Genomic DNA, 18478 nt, shown 5'->3' on the forward strand with positions numbered 1-18478 from the left:
AATGAAGGAACATCTGCCTGTTCGTTAGCATTCTAGTTTTTTAAATTATTTGTTGTGGATTAATATGCACTGCGCCGGAAATACGAAATTTAGAAACGGAAATACGTTTGTATGCGACGCGCGCGGCTACCGGAAGTGAAGCGACCATAGGCCGGAAGTGTGTGACGGACCGTTCCGTAGTGGCTGAATTGAGCGGAAGTTCCGTGCGCGCCCGATTCGCGCGGCGGCGAATGTAAGTAGGAGAAAAGATGGTGGGATGGAGTAAATCTTAATGCATGATGAAGAACCGGGGAGACGGATTGCTAAAGCTAAGTAGATCGTAGCAGAGGGGGCAAGGTGCTCACAATCAGGTACGTTTAGGGTAGCAGCTGGTAATGTCTGTACCGAAAAGACTTTCAGATGCGTGATTGTGTTTGAAAGAACTTTGAAGGTTCGTATAGATTCTTTACAGGGTATGGCTTTAGGGCGTGTTATGCTATAGACCTCTCCCCCCCCCCCCCTTACACAAAGGAGGTAACCAGGGAAAGCTTTTATTAGAGCAAGGCTGTTGCGCGGTGGCTGAAGTCCCGGGTACATTGGTGCTATCAAGATACCAAATAAACGTGTTATGGTCAACAAGAAAAAGAGCAGAAACCTGTTAGGAATTGTGAGGGCTGAAAAAGAGGTAGTAGGTAGGCTTTAAGTGGGATGAAAAAAGTAGAGGTGGGTCTAAAGGGGGCGTGGCCTATATAATGATGGGCTTGGCTTTTGCACGTTAACTACACTTCTGAGATTCGCATAATGTGTCACCCAACCAGGTATTTTGGATCATCTCTGAGCTTTTGGTTATTGAATCTAGAGTTATAACACATCAACAGACATATACCTAAAAGCAGCCATGGCTGCTGGCTTTGTTGTTGGTTGCTAACTGTTTGAGATACAGGAGTAACAATAATAATTTTGTTGTAAATAATATTGAAACTGTTTCAATTCTCGTGTTGGACAAGATGGCATACATGCACTAGCTGCGTGCAAGAGCTCTTTCCGGAGACTGAGGACTTGAGGCATGATTCTCAGCTGGAGGGGTTGGGAAACAGCTAGCGATTACAACACAGTTGTTACAACAACCGCATTGTTACATCGCAGTACCATGTCAATACAAGTTGTTACAACGACTTGCTCTAGGGGGCCCTCTAAACTAAGGAATAGTGTAATTTACTATCCCAACACCTTGCCATCTCTTGCACACACTGGAGTTGGAATAGTAAATTATACTATTCCTCAGCTAGAGCAAGTTGTTGTAACGACTAGCGTTGTATTGGTACTGCGATGTAACAAGGCAATCGTCGTAACAACTGTGTTGTAATCGCATACGTTGTAAAGCATGCAATGTAAAAGGCTATATTCGGAGGGCTTGCGAGGCTGCCCTCTTATCAGCTGTGAAATGCTCTGAGAATGAGCGGAAGAACCGTTTACCCTACCTACCATTTTCTTTCATGAATCCAACTTTGCCATTCCTGACGCTAGCCCAGCGTGTAGTTCTGCTGCCATTCTGTTGGTGGATCTGATGTGGGTGGGGGATGCCTCGGGTCAGAACTGGGCCAGACTCTGGATCATACCAGTAGGCGAAGGTGCAGCATTTCCTTTGCCGGCGCATCAATTTAAGTTATTCTACAGGATACCCAGAGTAACTAGAGAGCCAGAGCCTGTCCTGCCTACACGGCCCGCTGGGTGGGCCTTCTTGGAGGAGTCTTGGTGTACTGTTTTGGAAGACGACGGACTTGGCAGACCCGCTTTCAGCGCATCTTGGAGAATACAGAACAGATTGCGGCTTCCAGTTGCCTTTCCGCTTTGGGTACATGATAACAGAAAGCAAAAGAGGCAAAAGCAGCACAGATACCTAACAAAGGCTAAAATCTCTGCTTGCTATCTGGGGATTAATTTTAGTACATTTCTAACAGGTTACTTTTATTCCATGACCCATCAGCAACCTGCCAAAACAGCCACTAAAGCAGGGGCTTCATTGCATACTGGTATGCCATCATCATCATCAAATACAGGTGCATTTTGAATGGGGGCAAGAAGGAAAACCCTGCACGTAAAGGGGGATGCTGGCATTTGCAGCAGGAGGAATTCCACCACATGAGTAAAGATGGGCAAGCATTCCCTTCTGGTTCTGTCTTGGGCAATAATCGGCTATTACGATTGCAACATACTTCTTTGGAGCCCTGCTCTCATCGACGGCTCAACCTCCTGATTCTCTCTTCCCTGCCCTACCCCACCACTTGTAACTTTTCTTACGTCTCAGTGGACTCTTGACAAATTCATTGCTCCCTTACCGGTAGGTACCTCTTCTAGCGGTGACAGGCAGGAGGCCTGTATTCACATAGAGCCTTTGACTCATACAGATACCACTTTTATGGCAGTGCTGACTGAATCTGGTGATTCATTGCGTTCTGCACTCTTTAAATCTTAGTGTTCAAAATATGAGATGCTTCAGGACGAAGTACCAGTGTCTGAAACTGCATTGATGGAACCACCTGAGACCACCATTTCTCTCCTTCCGTCTCTGGGAGTGTTTGAGTCAGATCCTGAAAATGTTAAGGAGGCTGGTCTGGCTGCACCTACAACTCTCTCAAAATCATCGTACATGGGGTCGGGTAATCCTGAATAGAGATCATGTGGGGACTGATCCTAGTACCATGGCCTCGAATATTGTGGATCTCCTCACTAAATTCTTTGTGCAGGAACAATTGGAGCCTGAGATAACGACAGAAGAAGACTTATTGTGGGACCCCAATGAAATCAAACTTACTCCCAACTAATCCTATCCCTCCTACAGATCTAAAGTGACTCACTTGCGTCGGGGGAGGTAACCTGCTCAGGACCTGATCCTCCCACTGTCTCGTTCATTAGTGGGGCCACTTCAGAATCTCCTACTTTGGCCGTCCTCTACAATCATCTGGTGCGACATAGGGAAGAGTCACGCAAAGATTCATTCGCACTTAAAACCGCTCACTTAACGACTTAAGTGGTCCTGAGAAAGCGGTAGAGGAAAATGGATGCTCATGACTGGGGGGGGGGTGTCGGCGAGAAGGTTCAGGAAAGCCTCCAAACAGCTGTCTGAGCATTCAAACCCTAGATCTCATGACAGTAAGTTCAAATGACTATCCTCTCATCTAGGGTTGAAGACCTGGAGAATCGGTCCAACAGGAACAATCTTAGGGTATCGGGATCCCGGAGGGCGGGGATCCCAGAGGCTATGTATTTTGTCCGTTCAGGGAAGCCTTCCCCACCGTGGTTGACTGGTACATGAACCGCATAATCTAGAGAACCCATCACTATCTTTTTTGGCCTCCTCATGAAGGGTCACATCCTAGTTATCTATGGGCCACCGTGATATATGTGAGTAACTTCCTGCTTCAATAGGAGATAAACAGAGCTGCTCGTCCAAGGTCACAAGTGAAAGCGGCTGAAATGGATTTCTTTGTTTGATCTGATTTCTCTCACAAGACTTTGGTTCGATGATGACAGCTGAGAGAGCATATCCTGGTCCTTCAAAAGCTTGGAGCTTCCGCTTCATTACTGGAGCCCGTAGTTTGGCACATCCGATACGAGGAGCAAATGCATTCATATTTTGATGCTCTAAAGGTTGAGCTATGACCAAGTGGCGGGGGATTAAGTAGAATAACAGATCTGGTTGATTTTGCCATGCGTTCTCCTTTTCTCTCTTCGTTCCTATAAGAAACTAAAGAGTGGTTGATCTAGTCTTTCGGGGCATGCCTTTCTTTCTTCCCTTATCTATTGTTGTTTACTTCTTTCTCTCCTATCATGTAACGTTTGGGAAAATCTGGGGTCTGTTGAGTGGTCTCGGCTGGCCAAAATTCTTTTGGGGCTATAAGAAGCCTAGGGGTAAACATGGATGTTGCAGCGGCCGACTGGTGAACTCTCGCTACCAGACCTGCGGGTATACTTTTTAGCAGCATTCATGTCCCGACTCAGCATAGTATTGGGGTATGGGTATTTGGGGCCTAGGAGGGCTGTTTCCAGATTATCTCCCTTGTGGAGCTGATATCGACCCACATTCTGGTATTATCAATACTGTATTTTAAACTGACTTGATTCAAGACTCTTAGGGTCTTTGACTCTATTTGGACCTTACTGAAGCTGCAGATTTCTTGGCTTATATTATTTAACGTGTATTCTTATATGGGTTATAATCCCAATTTTCCCCGTCAAATTCATGAAAGCTTCATTAACTGTTGGCAGCAATTAACTTATCTACTTTGGGCTCTTTCTTTGACAGCGATTGTCTTCTATTTTTTGGGACACTATCGCAGCAATTCTCTTGCGCGATCAGGTTTTTTGCGCTACCTTCAAATCTGGCATTTTATCATGGGTTAGAAAGCGGAAGACGTTGATTGCATCGCTAATGCCTTTCTGGAATATCTTCAGCTGGAATCACCTAAGGGCATCAGTCAAGTGTATCGGATGATTCTGGCAGCAGAGATTCACCATTGGCCTGATATTTTTCAGACTTTAGTAGAAAAGTGGAGTCGACATCTTGGGGCTCAAGTAATACCAGACGTAATGAGACATACAAATGTCTTTTCAAAACACTGTTTTGAATGTCTCTCAGGTTAAACTCATCAGTTTAACCCGTTTAGTGCTCCCAATGGCCGACGGGAGCACTACCTCCCTAGTGCTGCCGACGGAGCCCCGCCCACCTAATGGAACGCCCGCACTGCGCCAAAATAACGGCCGCAGTTAAGGCGTTAAATTCATTAGTGATTTTTGTTCTACTCCATATTGTTTATTTGGTCGAGCCTAGGTAGGATACGGTCAACGACCAAATTTTGCTTAAAAGACTGGCCGACTTAGGATTTCAGGGGAGTGCCATTAAGGTCATGACTTCATTCCTGGAAAATAGGACGTTCAAGGTGGAGATGGATGGGTATACTTCCAAAGCCTTTAACCTGCCATGCGGAGTTCCCTAGGGCTCATCTATGAGCCCTACCCTTTTTAACATTTATGTAGCCCCGCTGGCAGTAATTATTAGAGAATGTGGATTCTCGGATATATCTTACGCGGACGACACAAGTGGTGATCTGTGTCGGACAACGTCGAGGAGACGGCAGAACGCTTTAATAACTGTATGTTACAGATTAACAGCTGGATGCAGAACAACTGCCTTAAATTGAACAGTGATAAGACTGAAGTCTTGTTACTGGGTAACCACACACCCTTCTGGTCCCCAAGTTGGTGGCCGGATGAATTGGGTGACTGCCCACTACCAGTGTCAGAGGTAAGAAATTTGGGGGTCATATTCGATCAAAGCCTGACCTTTAAATGTCAAATCAATAAACTTACTTCCACATTTTGGGGAATCCTTAAAGTTATAAGAAAGGTCCGCCCATTTCCACCCATCGACTCGCTAAAAACAGTGGTAACAGCATTAGCAATGTCCAGGCTGGACTATGGAAATGCGCTATACAGGATCTGCAGAAGCAACTTTTAATGAGGCTCTAGCGAATGCAGAATGCAGCAGCTAGGTTGATCCTGGACATCCCAAAATTTGAGCCAATAAAGGATCGACTAAAGGAGCTCCATTGGCTGCCGGTACATAAGAGACTCATTTTTAAATCACAGTGTCTGGCCTTTAAGGCATTGCAGGGGAAAGGACCCCTCTTTCTTGGAACTCACCTTAAGAAATATGTACCAGCTAGAAATTTAAGATCAGGACAATCCCACCTATTGGTAGTTCCAAGGTACAAGCAGATGCGTTGGAGGGGACGGAGCTTCGTAGTGGGGACAGCTAAGATATGGAACTCCCTACCGTTGCAGATTAAAACCAGCGACTCATTGATGAAATTTAGAGGCCAACTCAAGACCTGGCTATTTACAAACTAACCACTCATTCGATAGGACATTAGTTGGCACGTGAGCCTTCCCAGACTAGGTTTAGCGCCAAGACGCCTTAGGGCATACGTCGCGCTCTATAAAACGCAAAATCAAATCAAACTAATGAATCCACCGATACGTGTTGATGCTATGAAAATGTGTACACTAGATCACCTAAACATTTGATTGAACTAAAGAATAAGGATAAAAGAACCTCATTTTAATAAGGGTTTGGTTCAATTTATGATTTATCTGTGATTGGTGTTTGTACAGTAAATGGACCTTTTGCTGCCCCACCTTACCCACAGCAAACACATGCGGATCCTACGGAAGGCGCTTCCTGTGTTAATTGAAAGGGTTAATCTTACCTGCCCTCTGCACCCTTGCCTTCAGATGCGTCTGTACATCGTTTTCCTCATCCGTGGCTTGTTCACAGCCCTTTCTTGCCTAGCTTACAAATTGAAGAGCTGTTACTGCGTTCAAAAAATGTATTTATTTTATTTAAACAACTTGTAAAGCGCGCAAACACCCATAGGTGTCTCAGCGCTATGTGCTGCAGAAGGTACGGCTTAAGCTGGAAAAGAGCCTTTTTCTTGAAAAGCCATGTTTTTATTTGTTTACTGAATGACAGCAGAGTAGGGCTAGCCTTAATCTGCGAGGGAAGAGAGTTCCACTGTTTAGCAGTGGCATCTACTAACCTTCTGTTGCCCCAGTTGGTTCTCTTGGTTCTAGGAACGACAAGAAGATTGGCACCTGCTGAGCGAAGGGATCTGATGGGAGTGTATGCCTGAAAAGACTTCTTTAAAAATTCCAGCACGGTATTGTCAGTGGCCTTATAGGCAATACAGAGAGCTTCATATTTTGTTCTGCTTCTTATGGGCAGCCAATGGAGCTGTCGCACCACGTTCGAGATGGGCTTGGATTTGGGAGCACCCAACAGTATCCTAGCAGCCGCATTCTGCACCAACTGCAGCTTACTAAGAACCATTTCCTGTGCATTTATTAGAAGGCTATTACGGTAATCAACTGTGGACATAACCAGAGCGAAAATTAGCTTTCTCTTGTCACCAGCTGGGATAAATGGCAGCACTTTCTTTACCATTCTTAAGACATAAAATGAGGAGGAGACAACTGCGTTAGCATGATGTTTGAAAGACAATTTATCATCCAGAATGACACCTAAGTTCCTGGCTTTAGTGACGGGGATTGGGGGTGATCCCAATTTATCCACTAGTAGACCACATTTGGGATAATTTTCGAAAGACCATTACTTCTGTATTGGATGAGTTTAATTTAATGTAATGCCTTGACATCCAGGTACTGATGTCCAACATGCCATCATGAAAGCTAGCTGATAGTGCTTCCCTGTTTTTTATAAATGGCGAGCACCAATTTGGTGTCATCTGCAAATGATGTGAGAGCTACTCCAAACGATTTGATTACTCGTGCTAAGTCTGTGACATAAATGTTAAACAGTGTCGGACTCAGCGAGGATCCTTGCAGGACGCCACTTAGAAGTGAGAACACTGGGGAATTAAAATCATCGAGACTAACTAGCTGGGTATGATTAGATAGAAATGATGACAGAAGGGCTTTTGCCTTTTTCCCAATGCCTAGGGCAGAGACACGATTGATCAGAGCGGCATGATCAACCGTGTCAAATGCTGCTGATCGATCCAGTAGCACAAGTACTGCTGCACCTCCTTTGTCTAACACAAACCTGATATCGTCAGTCGCTGTGAGTGCGGTTTCTGTGCTATGTCCTTTCCTAAAGACAAACTGTTTCATCCAACAGCTTATTGTCCTAAATAAATTGAGCTAATTGAACGTTCATAATTTTTTCAACAAGTTTGGCAGGCAAAGGGAGTCGCGCAATTGGTCGATAATTGGTGGTCTCCTCTGGATCCAGATTAGGTTTTTTTAACAACGGGAGAATAGAGGCATTTTACCATTGGGAAAGATAGGTGCCTAAGATGAACATAAAGTTGAAAATGTTGGCCAGGTTTGTATCAATTAGGTCTGGAATCAGTGTCCGAACTGAGGGGGGTCGGGGGCAAGGGTCAATCGGTGAACTTGATTTGACCGTGTTTACCAGATTGGTTGTCTGTTCCACTGAGACTGGCCCAAATTCCCTGAGGGCAGAGCTGTCCTGTCCCTCGCTATTTAAATCCAGTGACTCCTGCTCTCAGCAGAGGCATTAAAGTACGAATAGATTTGCCCTAGCTTATCCTGAAAACTGAGGGCTATAAAGTTGAAAGGTGATTGGGATGCTAGCTAAGCAGAGCTGTCTAGTGGTGCTGCCAGTTTAGAAACCACCTAAAACAACTGTTTGGAGGAATCTTGTACGGTTTCCATTTCCCTAGGATAGTAGTTACTTTTTTCTTCTCTTAGTATACGGCGTTTATAATTCGCCAGGGCCAACTTGTACAGAGATTTCTCCTGGCTGTCATATTCTGGACGCCAGCGCCTCAATTGTTTCCTACACCATTGTTTCTCTAGCCTCAATGCTTAAATGTATCGGAGAGCCACGGGCCAAGGGAGTCATCCTGTTTTTGGAAACAGTTTTATACAGTACTAGTTTAGCAAAAGCGTTTTGGCGCCAGTCCGAATAGTTTGTAGGGGCAAGTTCTGGGTCTAAAAGAGCTTCTGGCTGAGTATTAGATAGATGCTGTTTGAGAAGAGCCTGATCTATACCACCCCAACCCGTAAACTGTTAAGGGGGGACTGAACTGGTGTGTGAGGAAGTATGGTGCAGAATACCAATATCGAATAGTACTGCATGGTGATCAGACCACGTGAGAGGATGGATCTCGTTTGCCGAGATCTGCTCATTATTCGTAAAAAAGACCATCCAGCGTGTGACCAGCGACTGGGTAGGTCCACTAACACTTTTAAGGAATCCCAACGCCTCTAGCTCCGAGGTAAGGGATATAGAATCCTTGTCTTCAGTGGCTTCCAAATTAAAATTAAAATCCCTTAGAATGGTAAAACTAGCTGCTGTATAGGATGATTCCCTTAAAAGATTAATGATTGGATCGCCTTATGTTGGTATTGAATGCCTTTTAATACCGTGGAGGGAACCATTTCTATTTGTACCGGTAAATCATTTCGGTGTATGAGAGCCAAACCTCCCCCTCTTTTCTTTAGTCTATCGCATCTGTGTGCAGAGACGCAGTCAGGTGTGATAATACAGAAGTCTGGGCCCGCTGGAGTGTTGGCCCATGTTTCCGTAATAAATAGATCAGATTATAGTTATCTAGAAATTCCACTATTTCATATTTGTGCTTTGAGAGAGAACGTGCATTGGTAAGGACAGAGTGAACCGTGTCATTTTCCTTATGTTTTTTGCTTAATACAGTTTCTACCAGGGTTGACTGTACCCAATCTTGGGCCTCCAATACAAACTCACAGGTGGAGCAAAGAACTTTGGTCCTATCGGGGAGGTTCGCAGGATGTAGGCGGCCACAAACGTGCTCGCATAGTTGATCACGTTCTGTTAAAGGGACTCAGTTACTTGCTAGTGTAGGAAGCTACACATTGCTGCATACCTGGAATGAGTGGACCAGGGGTCCTGGCGCTGGGCACTATCCAGGCACGGATGGGCGCAGACGGGCTTGCCTTTGGCGCGTCCGCTGTGCAACGGCACCATGCTGTGCTTTTATCGAGAAGAGGCTTAAGAGCCCAGCAAGTAGCACGCCAAACTCCATGTGTGCCGGAAAAGGAGGGTGAGCAAAATTTACAACCATCTTCCCTCCCTCCACTCAATCAGCACCTTAGAGCTGCAGTGGACCGGGGAGTTGGAGACAGTTCTGATACCAGGTGAGTAATGCGCGTAAAAAACAATTAAGCAGTACACGTTTAAAAAAAAGTATAAAACAGATTTTTTTAAATCAATCAATTCGACGTAAAAATAATTAAATCAGGAAAGTAGTAACATCGGGCGTAATCGGGAATTACTAGGCAACACTACCTTCAAATGCGCTGCACGGTGGCACCATGCTGTGCTTTTATTGAAAAGGAGATGGCAGAGCCCAGCAACTGGCACGCCTACCTCCCTGTGTGCTGGAAATGGAGGGCGAGCAAGAGTTACGACCTTCTTCCCTCCCTCCACTCAATAAGCTCCATAGAGCTTTCTGAAAGTAACATGTTTTCTGTGCTTATTTGGTGTTGAGAAGGCAGCTTGACTTTCTATTTAATTTCTTATTTAGGTTTGAAGGGTTTCTTTATTTTCAATATGGCGGTCAAATCACTTAACATCTACATGCAAACAACATCCAGGTATGCCAGTCCCAGCAATTTATGGCTATGATAATTCTCCCTTTAGTCCAGCATAGCTGTCTCCTTTCTTAACAGTTTCAGAATTTTTTTTTTTTAAAGCAGATATTATTCAAGTTGCGCATGTATTGCAGGGCTCTCCACACCAGAGACCTCTGCATATTCAAACCATACAAACATAAAGGCATTCGACTTTTTCGGGTGAGATCCAAAAATACTTAAAACAGTAAAGAAAGAAAATACCAACTCCCTCCCATCCCCACCGCCTGATCGGGCAAGGTCCGCATAGTCCTGTCCACAGGACCTCCGAGAGACAGGCAAATACCCCCCTCCAAAAGCTGTCCAGGGAAGGGCAATGCCAGGCTGTATGAATGAATGTACCCTTCTCTCGACCGCAGCGAAGACACTGGGGGAAACGATCAGCCACCCCTGCCACAATAGCGCCAGAGACAAATAGACCCTGTGTAGATACTTGAACTGGACGAGGCGGAGTCGCATTGCTATGGCTGCCCCCCGCGGAGCCGCCAAGGCCTCTGTCCAGTCCTCCTCATCCAGCGTTCCCACATCCCCTTCCCAGTCACCCCAACGCTTCAGTAGTGTGGGAGAGCAGTGAGTAACCAGGGATTGATAAATCTAGGCAATTTTTCGGTTCTTTAGATCTCATGGAAAGACTTTCGCCTCCAGTGGGCTGAATTCGGGGAGAGACTCCAAGCCCTCAGTTTCAGACTATTTAACCCTTTCTAGCCACTCCAGACCCCTGTCTCTAATGTGTCTTTTTAAGCCTTTAGGCTTTTATAGCATGCACGCTGGTTGTGAGGCACTTACACCTTTGTTTTGTTTTTGTTTTTTAAAACAAGAAGGGTCTGACAGGGATTTTAGAGTGATGGAAGATTAATTACTTTGTAGTTGTATTTAGAAAGATAATAGCTACGCTTATGAAAGATAAAGTTAGCATAGCTGTAAAGATTGCTCTCCGTGCCACGACCTGCATGTGTGTGTTTGTTTGGCATGTAAACATTGTGTTGACTGCCGTAAATCAGTTTGTGAAGCTTCCCGCAGAGATCAATACCTACTTCTAAGCTGCTACGTTATTGGTTGGGGATAGCAAGTCACATTTGCTGTTCCTTATTGTTATTAGAGAAAGAATTACTCAATAGAGAAATAATTAATCCATGATTGTGCCAAGAGTAAAGGATTAAACCAAAAAATTGTTTCCTTGCAAAAAACCAAAAATGTCATTCTAACACACCCATAGCATTTTTTTTTAATATATCTTTATTAACATTTAAAACAGTTACGGCAACACATTCGGACATTCTCAGAGTTATACACCAAGTGTTATCATATATTTGTAGACAGTAGAGTAACTGGACCAAACACGTTCCACGCCTGTGCATTAATTCCACAGTGAGCAGCTTAGTCCTATCGATGTGAACTCTATGGTATCAATCCTCATTTCTATACCCAAAGCAACATTTGCGATGGTATGGAAAGTAAGACAAAAAGTTTTCCCACCTTGGGTAACTTCACAAACCAACTTTCAATCATTCATTCCAAGGACCTACCAATATCGCCAAAATTAAACCTAAAATAGGTATATAAACAGCAGCACAGAAGCATCACCTCCTCATCAGTGCACCAGTGCAACACCAGCTCGGCATCAGCGGAGCAACACTTCAGCACTAGCACAGCACCGCCTCAAAATCAGCACAGCACTTTCCCAGTATCAGCACAGCACCATCTCAGCAATGCCTCCGCATCGGTGCACCACCACCAGCGCAGCTCCACATCAGCACTAGCCCAGCATCAATGCAGCACCACCTCAGCACAGCACCATCTCAGCAAACCCGCTCCACCACCAGCGCAGCGCCAGCACAAAACCACCTCAGCCGCAACTCAGCACCAGCACAGCATCACCTCAATGCCACAAAAGCATCACTCTGCTCTTCCTCCACATCACTCAGCATCATATCAGCACAGCACCGCCTCCGCATCAGTGCACCAGCACAACCCCACCTCAGCACAGCTCCAACTCCGCTTGACTCAGTACCAGTGCAGCACCAGCGCAGCGCCACCTCCGCAGCAATTCACCAACGCAGCACCACTTAAGCATTAGCGCAGCATCATTACAGCTACCTCAGCACCAACTCTGCATCTCTCAGCACCATCTGAACACCAGCACAGCACCACTTAAGAATCACTCAGCACCACCTCAATATCATTCACCACCACCACAGCATCACTTAGCACCAAACATCACTTGGCCCCAGTGCATCACCACCACCTCAGCGTACTTCATCACCACCACAGCATCACTCAGCACTACCTCAGCACAGCATCACCTGAGCACCCCCTCAGCACAGCACCATCTCTGCAGCAGCCCAGTACCACCACCACCTCCTCATCAGTGCAACACCAGCTCGGCATCAGCGGAGCAACACTTCAGCTCCAGCACAGCACCGCCTCAACATCAACACAGCACCATCACAGTATCAGCACAGCGCCACCTCTGCATCAGTGCACCACCACCAGCACAGCCCCACCTCAGAACCACTTCAGCAGCACCTCAGTGGGCCCTCGGAATCTGGTGTCTGTTGATTCTTCCCAAGTGACCCTCCTCTGCTCGTATTGTAATTAAGATACCATTTACCACCTCCACCCTCCTGTTGTTTGTGTCCCCTCCCCCGTTTCATACTCAAAAGCTGTAACAAACCAGCATTAGAACAGGCAGGGAAAAGTTGCAAGCATAGCTGGACGAAAAAAACAAAACCACGTTTTGTATTGTTTTTCTAATAGGATCATTTAAGTTGTACATAATGTTTTCTTGGTTATATATAAGGTGACTTTTCAACATGCTGCACAGCATTTAAAAGGCTCTACAGCATAGGTTAAAGACATTGGCAAAGCCAATAGGTCTGTCTAAGGACGACCTATTGGCTATGCCAATGCTTGTTTATTATGAATCTGAAGGACTCAAAAGTGTTGAGAATGTTCTGTTGATTCAGTTAATATTTTTGCAACCTGTCCTGACATTTCCCACTACTGGCAGGCATTATTAGGTAAGCTGAATATTCTCTGCCCAATTATTGTAATGTGGGACCCTAAAGGAGTCATACTGGGCCATTCTCCTCTTATACCCGTTGATTTAGGTCTTGCCTACGCAGCGCGCATGCGCTGAATAGGAAGGCCTTTTGCTTTGCTCTGCTCATTCGTACTTAACTTTATTTTATAAGACGAGGAGCAGTTATTTGACACCCGATTCACGTGAAAACTCCTGGCTGGCCTGATGCGTATTAGACTTGTGCCTGCAGACGCTTACGTCCCCCTATTTACAAAGTTTCCGGCTGTTTTTTACCAAAAGGCAAGCTTTCAAGCAGACACTCGTGCTTGTGGCAGCATCCACCTTGCGGTAGGGAGCAGGGGTGTGCCACAAGTGCAGTGCTTGAAAATGAGCAGACTGCGGGCGTACGCACATCACTTGGTGAAAGTGCACCCGGATTACTATTTATTTTGTATTCCCTCTACGCTCCACCCCTCTTTGCCTTAATCTGTTCTGTCAAGCAGTAAATGTGAAAGTTAAAGTTTGGAATGTAACCTCTCCGATCAGCATTTCCGTTATATAAATGCATTAAAAAAAAACACGGACACCCCTTCGCTCTTTAAACTCAAACACAATATTTTTTTAAACAACTTAAAACTGGAGCATTCTCTTGGATGGGACGGCGTCTGTGCCAGTGGTATAATTGGGCTTTTTTAAGGCTCTTGCTTAATTGACAGCCTGACAAGTTGGAGGTAAGAAAAACAGCCCCTCCCCCACCAATGGAACAAATCCTTTTTGTTCTCAGTTGGAAGAAAACCCACTCTGTCGGGAGATGCAAGCATGGCATACAACTGTGCAAGGCACTCAGGTTAATGCCCGAGCTGCGTACCCTGTTGTCAAATTGTTATTGACGCGTATAGCTTTTGGTGTGTACTTAATATTTTGCCAATTATTACAATAAAGAAGTTTTCGAGAAAACGGAAAACATTTCCACTTTTCACTCACTAATCTACCGCCGCATTATGGATTGCAATGGACTTGAAAAGGGTTTGGAACAAGAAACCACTGCCAATTTTAGCATATACATAACAAAAGATAAATCCATCGGAAACTTTAGCTAGTTTGTTGTCCGCTCCCTTTTTCTGCCCAGAAAATTATTATTCATTCTTAACTGTATTTTATAAGACGAGGAACAGTTATTTGACACCCGATTCACGTGAAAACTCCTGGCTGGCCTGATGCGTATGTAGACTTGTGCATGCAGAGGCTTACGTCTCCCTATTTACAAAGTTTCCCACTGTTTTTAACCAAAATGCAAGCTTTCCGATTTCCATGCATACACTCCCCCTGAACCCTACTCCTTCAGATAGTCTGCCGTCATAGGATTAGGGAAAGGCCATTCAACACATCATTTACCCTTACCTAAAAACAATTCTGTACACCCAATAAAAGCATTGGCATAGCCAATATGTCTCGCCTTTGGGACCTTATAAGTATTTAGTTATGCATCACAATATCCCAGGTTCAACAACATCAACCGTTGCAAGGCTAAAAACTTATACGGTCCCAAAGGCGAGACCTATTGCCTATGCCACTGCGTGTTGTCTGTGCTATCACTCTAGCTCGACTTATTTTGGTTCGACATTGGTTATTGTCTCAGGCTCCCAATGCTATACTTTGGTGGCATGAATTTATCAATAAAGGCCTTCTGGAGCGCCTGATTATCAACAGCAATGATCAGCGGGCTCGTCTTAGGAAGATATGGGTGCAGTTTGTATGCTACTTGGAGCAACTGCAGTCTGGTCATGACCACCCATTTCCATAGGTTCTTTCTATTTTCGTTTTTTCTTGTCCCTGGCTTTTTTCTTTTTTTATGCATTCACCTACATCCTGTTAGTGACTGACTGTAATATTTTAGCACTGCTAATTGATAGATTTTTTTTCAATGTGCTCAGTAGTGTCTGTTATGACCTCAATAAAAATTAAGGAACAAATTTGGTAAGCTGCAAGCCAATATTAATTAAGATATTGATCCTGCAACACATGGTGCAGGAAATGTCACAGCACAATCAATGAGCCTAGATTCAGTAAGCACATTGAAAAACTTCAATAAACTCTGCTGAAACACCAATAAAAAAAGAAACTGTTTAAATTCTGAAAATGCGAGACTGGGAATGAAATATTACTGAGGCCTGTGGAAACGATAGTGGTCTTCAGAGTATCTTCATTACTCCTGTTACGTTCACTCTTTTAGACAAGTAAGCCCATTTTCTTTACACATCTCTCTGCACGTCTTGCACCTCATCTTTCTCCTCAACACCCTCCTTTCATTTTTATCTGATTGCATGTCCTTGCATCTCCTTCAGTTAAACCCCACCCCAAAAAACCCAATGCACCCACTCACATGTAGGCACATCATTTTTTATTATTGGCATGTTGTCAATATTTTGAAAACTGCGTACCTCCTTCACACACATTTGCACAGAATCAGCATTCCAACAGGGATAAGTGACTTTTGCTCTGTGCGCCATGCAGAGAGGCCAAGGTTTGGATGCCCATGTATTCTGAACATCCTTTTCATCCACTGATAAGCACTGTTAGAAACACGCCCTGCCTTCATCCTTGAACCCCGGAGCTCTCAAAAGTGTACTCTTATAAACACTTGGAAGCGACTCGGTTTAAAGTATGCACTATACAAGGGGAATATGTTAAACAAACATAACATACTGGAAATAGCTAACACTCCTAGGTAATGCAAAATTAAATGAGTGAAATATAAACAGGAAATAATTCTCTAACATGGATTACCTTAGCGTTGTTGACATTCACTTCTCAGAAATTGATCATGGTTTTCTCCACTAATGTTAAGTACATGAATATTGGGCGCGATAGAGACCCATTTCATTGTCTGTTTTTATTAACTACTGTTTCTGAGACCCTGGGTAGCAGGATGCTTCAAAGGACTGGCATTGGAGGGTTATATATATCTTCACACACTCGTCATAGTAGATGTCCTGTTAGTGACATCCTGCAAGAGAGCAGTGTGGCTTTGGTCATGAGTTTAGAGTAACATACAGGACGATAATTATAATGGCAAGGGGCAAAAGATCTATTGGAAAATAGGTCGGGGAACTCTTATACGGATTCCCACTGCCCCAGACTGATGAGAGCAGTCCCTGACACAATGGTCAGGTTGAAAGTTGGATGGATATTGAAGATGCGAGAGAAAGTTGGTCCAGCAGATGTCAAGATTTAGAGGTAAAAGGCCATCAAGTGAAAAGAAACAACCTGGCCTAGACCATTGTTTGATGTCCAGTAGGGTTGTAAAACCTGTAGTGACTTTATTTGTTAGATGGCTTCTTTAATAGAAAGGTGACCGGGGGAGCTCTCTATAAAGAAGGAACATGGTTCCATGATGAGAAAGTTGCCAGTCATTTTGATTAGTATTCCCGATGAAAAGAGTTTCTGACTTTCGAGGTCTGATTTAATGGAGGAGTGTGAGGAGCGCTTGATGAAGCGGATGAGGGGAGGGGCCTTAATACTTTGCTGAAATCCACCTAATTTCTTACCTGTGAAGAAAGTGGTTAAAGGTTCATAATGTAGAATAGTTAAGGGGTGGGTTGGTGCCTTGATAGGTTTGTTTGCTCACTGGATCCTAGTGCAGGAAGCAGCGGGTCTCCAGAGAAAATGGCTTTGGTTTCTTGAACGAGATTGAGCATGGAATCTGGTTAACTATGCAAGGCTGCTAGGCAGAGATGTTATAGGAGAATACTGGAATTTGGATTAAAGTGATTGGTTAGTCCTGATACACCTTAAAGAAGAGTGAGTTTTTCAGAGAGGATAGTTACTTTGGTGCCACACAAACTCTTCTGTTATTTGATCTGATGATGTATGATTTGTTTCTCTCTAAAGAGGTGCAGTGAGTCAAATACGTTTCCTGGCAACACTTGGCACGTCTGGTGTACAGGGTCAGACCAGGGATCATTGAACAGTAACTGCATTCACACATTTGGTGTGTATTCTGAAGGTGAGAGCTTGAAAATTAGAAGAATGAACTCTATTATCTGTGCCACTCAATAGTTGCTATTGTGTCAATATATTCATTTACACACTTGGCGTGTTTACGCAAAACATGCCATTGAAGCGTTGGCCATGTACATAGGTGAAAGGCTGGCTGCTTCTTTCTTTAAGCAGCACCCTATAAGCGCTGACCACTTACCATGGTTTTGTTTCTTCCAGGTCTGGCTACATTCCCTTAAGATTTCTTCAGATCACGCTCTCAGCAGCATGGCGGATGGATTGGACCTCATTGATATTTATGCGGAAGAAGAGTTTATTCAGGTATGTTTGAAACACTGAGATGGTTAGATACACGTTTTGTGTCGTGAACTGTCGAGTTGCATCAGTGTGTGTAGGCCACTGTGTTCAGGTTCAAGATAGAAATGTCCAAAATCTTAATTATGACATGTATTTCTACAGGTAGGTAGAGTAGTTTTGATTCTGTTCAGTGCTTTTCAATCCATCATCTTTTGTGTGTAGCAGTCCACATCCTAAGTTCTGTCTAAAGAGAAATTGCTTCATGATAAGTATTTTGGTAGGAAAAAGAGGCCCATTGGGTGGACCAACTGAATACAATAGAGAGCAGCAGAATACCCATCACTATATGCCATATTATTATAATAATTTAATCTCCTCACATCATAAGAGGTTAAGGATTACCTCCGGGGAGATCCTTTGCTCTAATTTGCCAAACCTGCTGTAGAAATCTGGCCACTGCAAAGACTATTGTTTCCCTTGTGTCACTTTTTAATACCCTCAAGGCCTCCCGATGGTGCCTCACACCCAACAGCTGATGTACTGCTATAATCTAGTTCTAACGTGGGGTTTTAAAACCAGGGCAGAAAAAGTGGCCTTCCGTTTCTTTTAAATCCCGACCAAGTGCACAATGTATCAAGGAGCCTTCTTCCTTATCCCATTTAGAGGTAAACGTACAAATGTATATTTAAACTGAATACACAATCCTCTAGCTCTAGCTTTAACATGTATGTTAAAATTAGGCAGGCATGTATGATTCAGGAACTGCCCAGTTAAATTGCTAACATCACAGTTACACCAAATCCCTTGGATGACCATTTCCCAATACGCTCTTTTTAGTACCAGTATTGCACCTTTAGTAATTTCTGCTGGTGTGTTCCATAAAGCTTACATCTTACCACTTCTCATTGATTTTTGACATTTTAACCATGAGGTGCGAACTTGCTGGTCACATGCGATCAGTTCAGT

At 44.2% G+C, this 18478-nt stretch overlaps 1 protein-coding gene across 4 annotated transcripts in view; it reads left to right on the top strand.

Moving 5' to 3' along the window:
• CPSF7 (cleavage and polyadenylation specific factor 7) overlaps positions 1 to 18478 on the top strand; it is a 162173-nt gene that overhangs the window by 38902 nt on the left and 104793 nt on the right. The window contains exons 1-2 of one of the 4 annotated variants that reach the window (XM_078680621.1): positions 90 to 232; positions 17435 to 17536. In XM_078680621.1, the coding sequence (XP_078536747.1) occupies positions 17483 to 17536 (54 nt within the window). In that variant the 5' untranslated portion in view covers positions 90 to 232; positions 17435 to 17482. Of the gene's footprint in view, positions 1 to 89; positions 351 to 17434; positions 17537 to 18478 lie in introns of those variants that run through there. The other 3 variants (XM_078680624.1, XM_078680622.1, XM_078680623.1) reach the window with 3 other exon arrangements.

Source organism: Lissotriton helveticus, chromosome 3_1, assembly GCF_964261635.1.
Source record: "Lissotriton helveticus chromosome 3_1, aLisHel1.1, whole genome shotgun sequence".
NCBI classification, from domain to species: domain Eukaryota; kingdom Metazoa; phylum Chordata; class Amphibia; order Caudata; family Salamandridae; genus Lissotriton; species Lissotriton helveticus.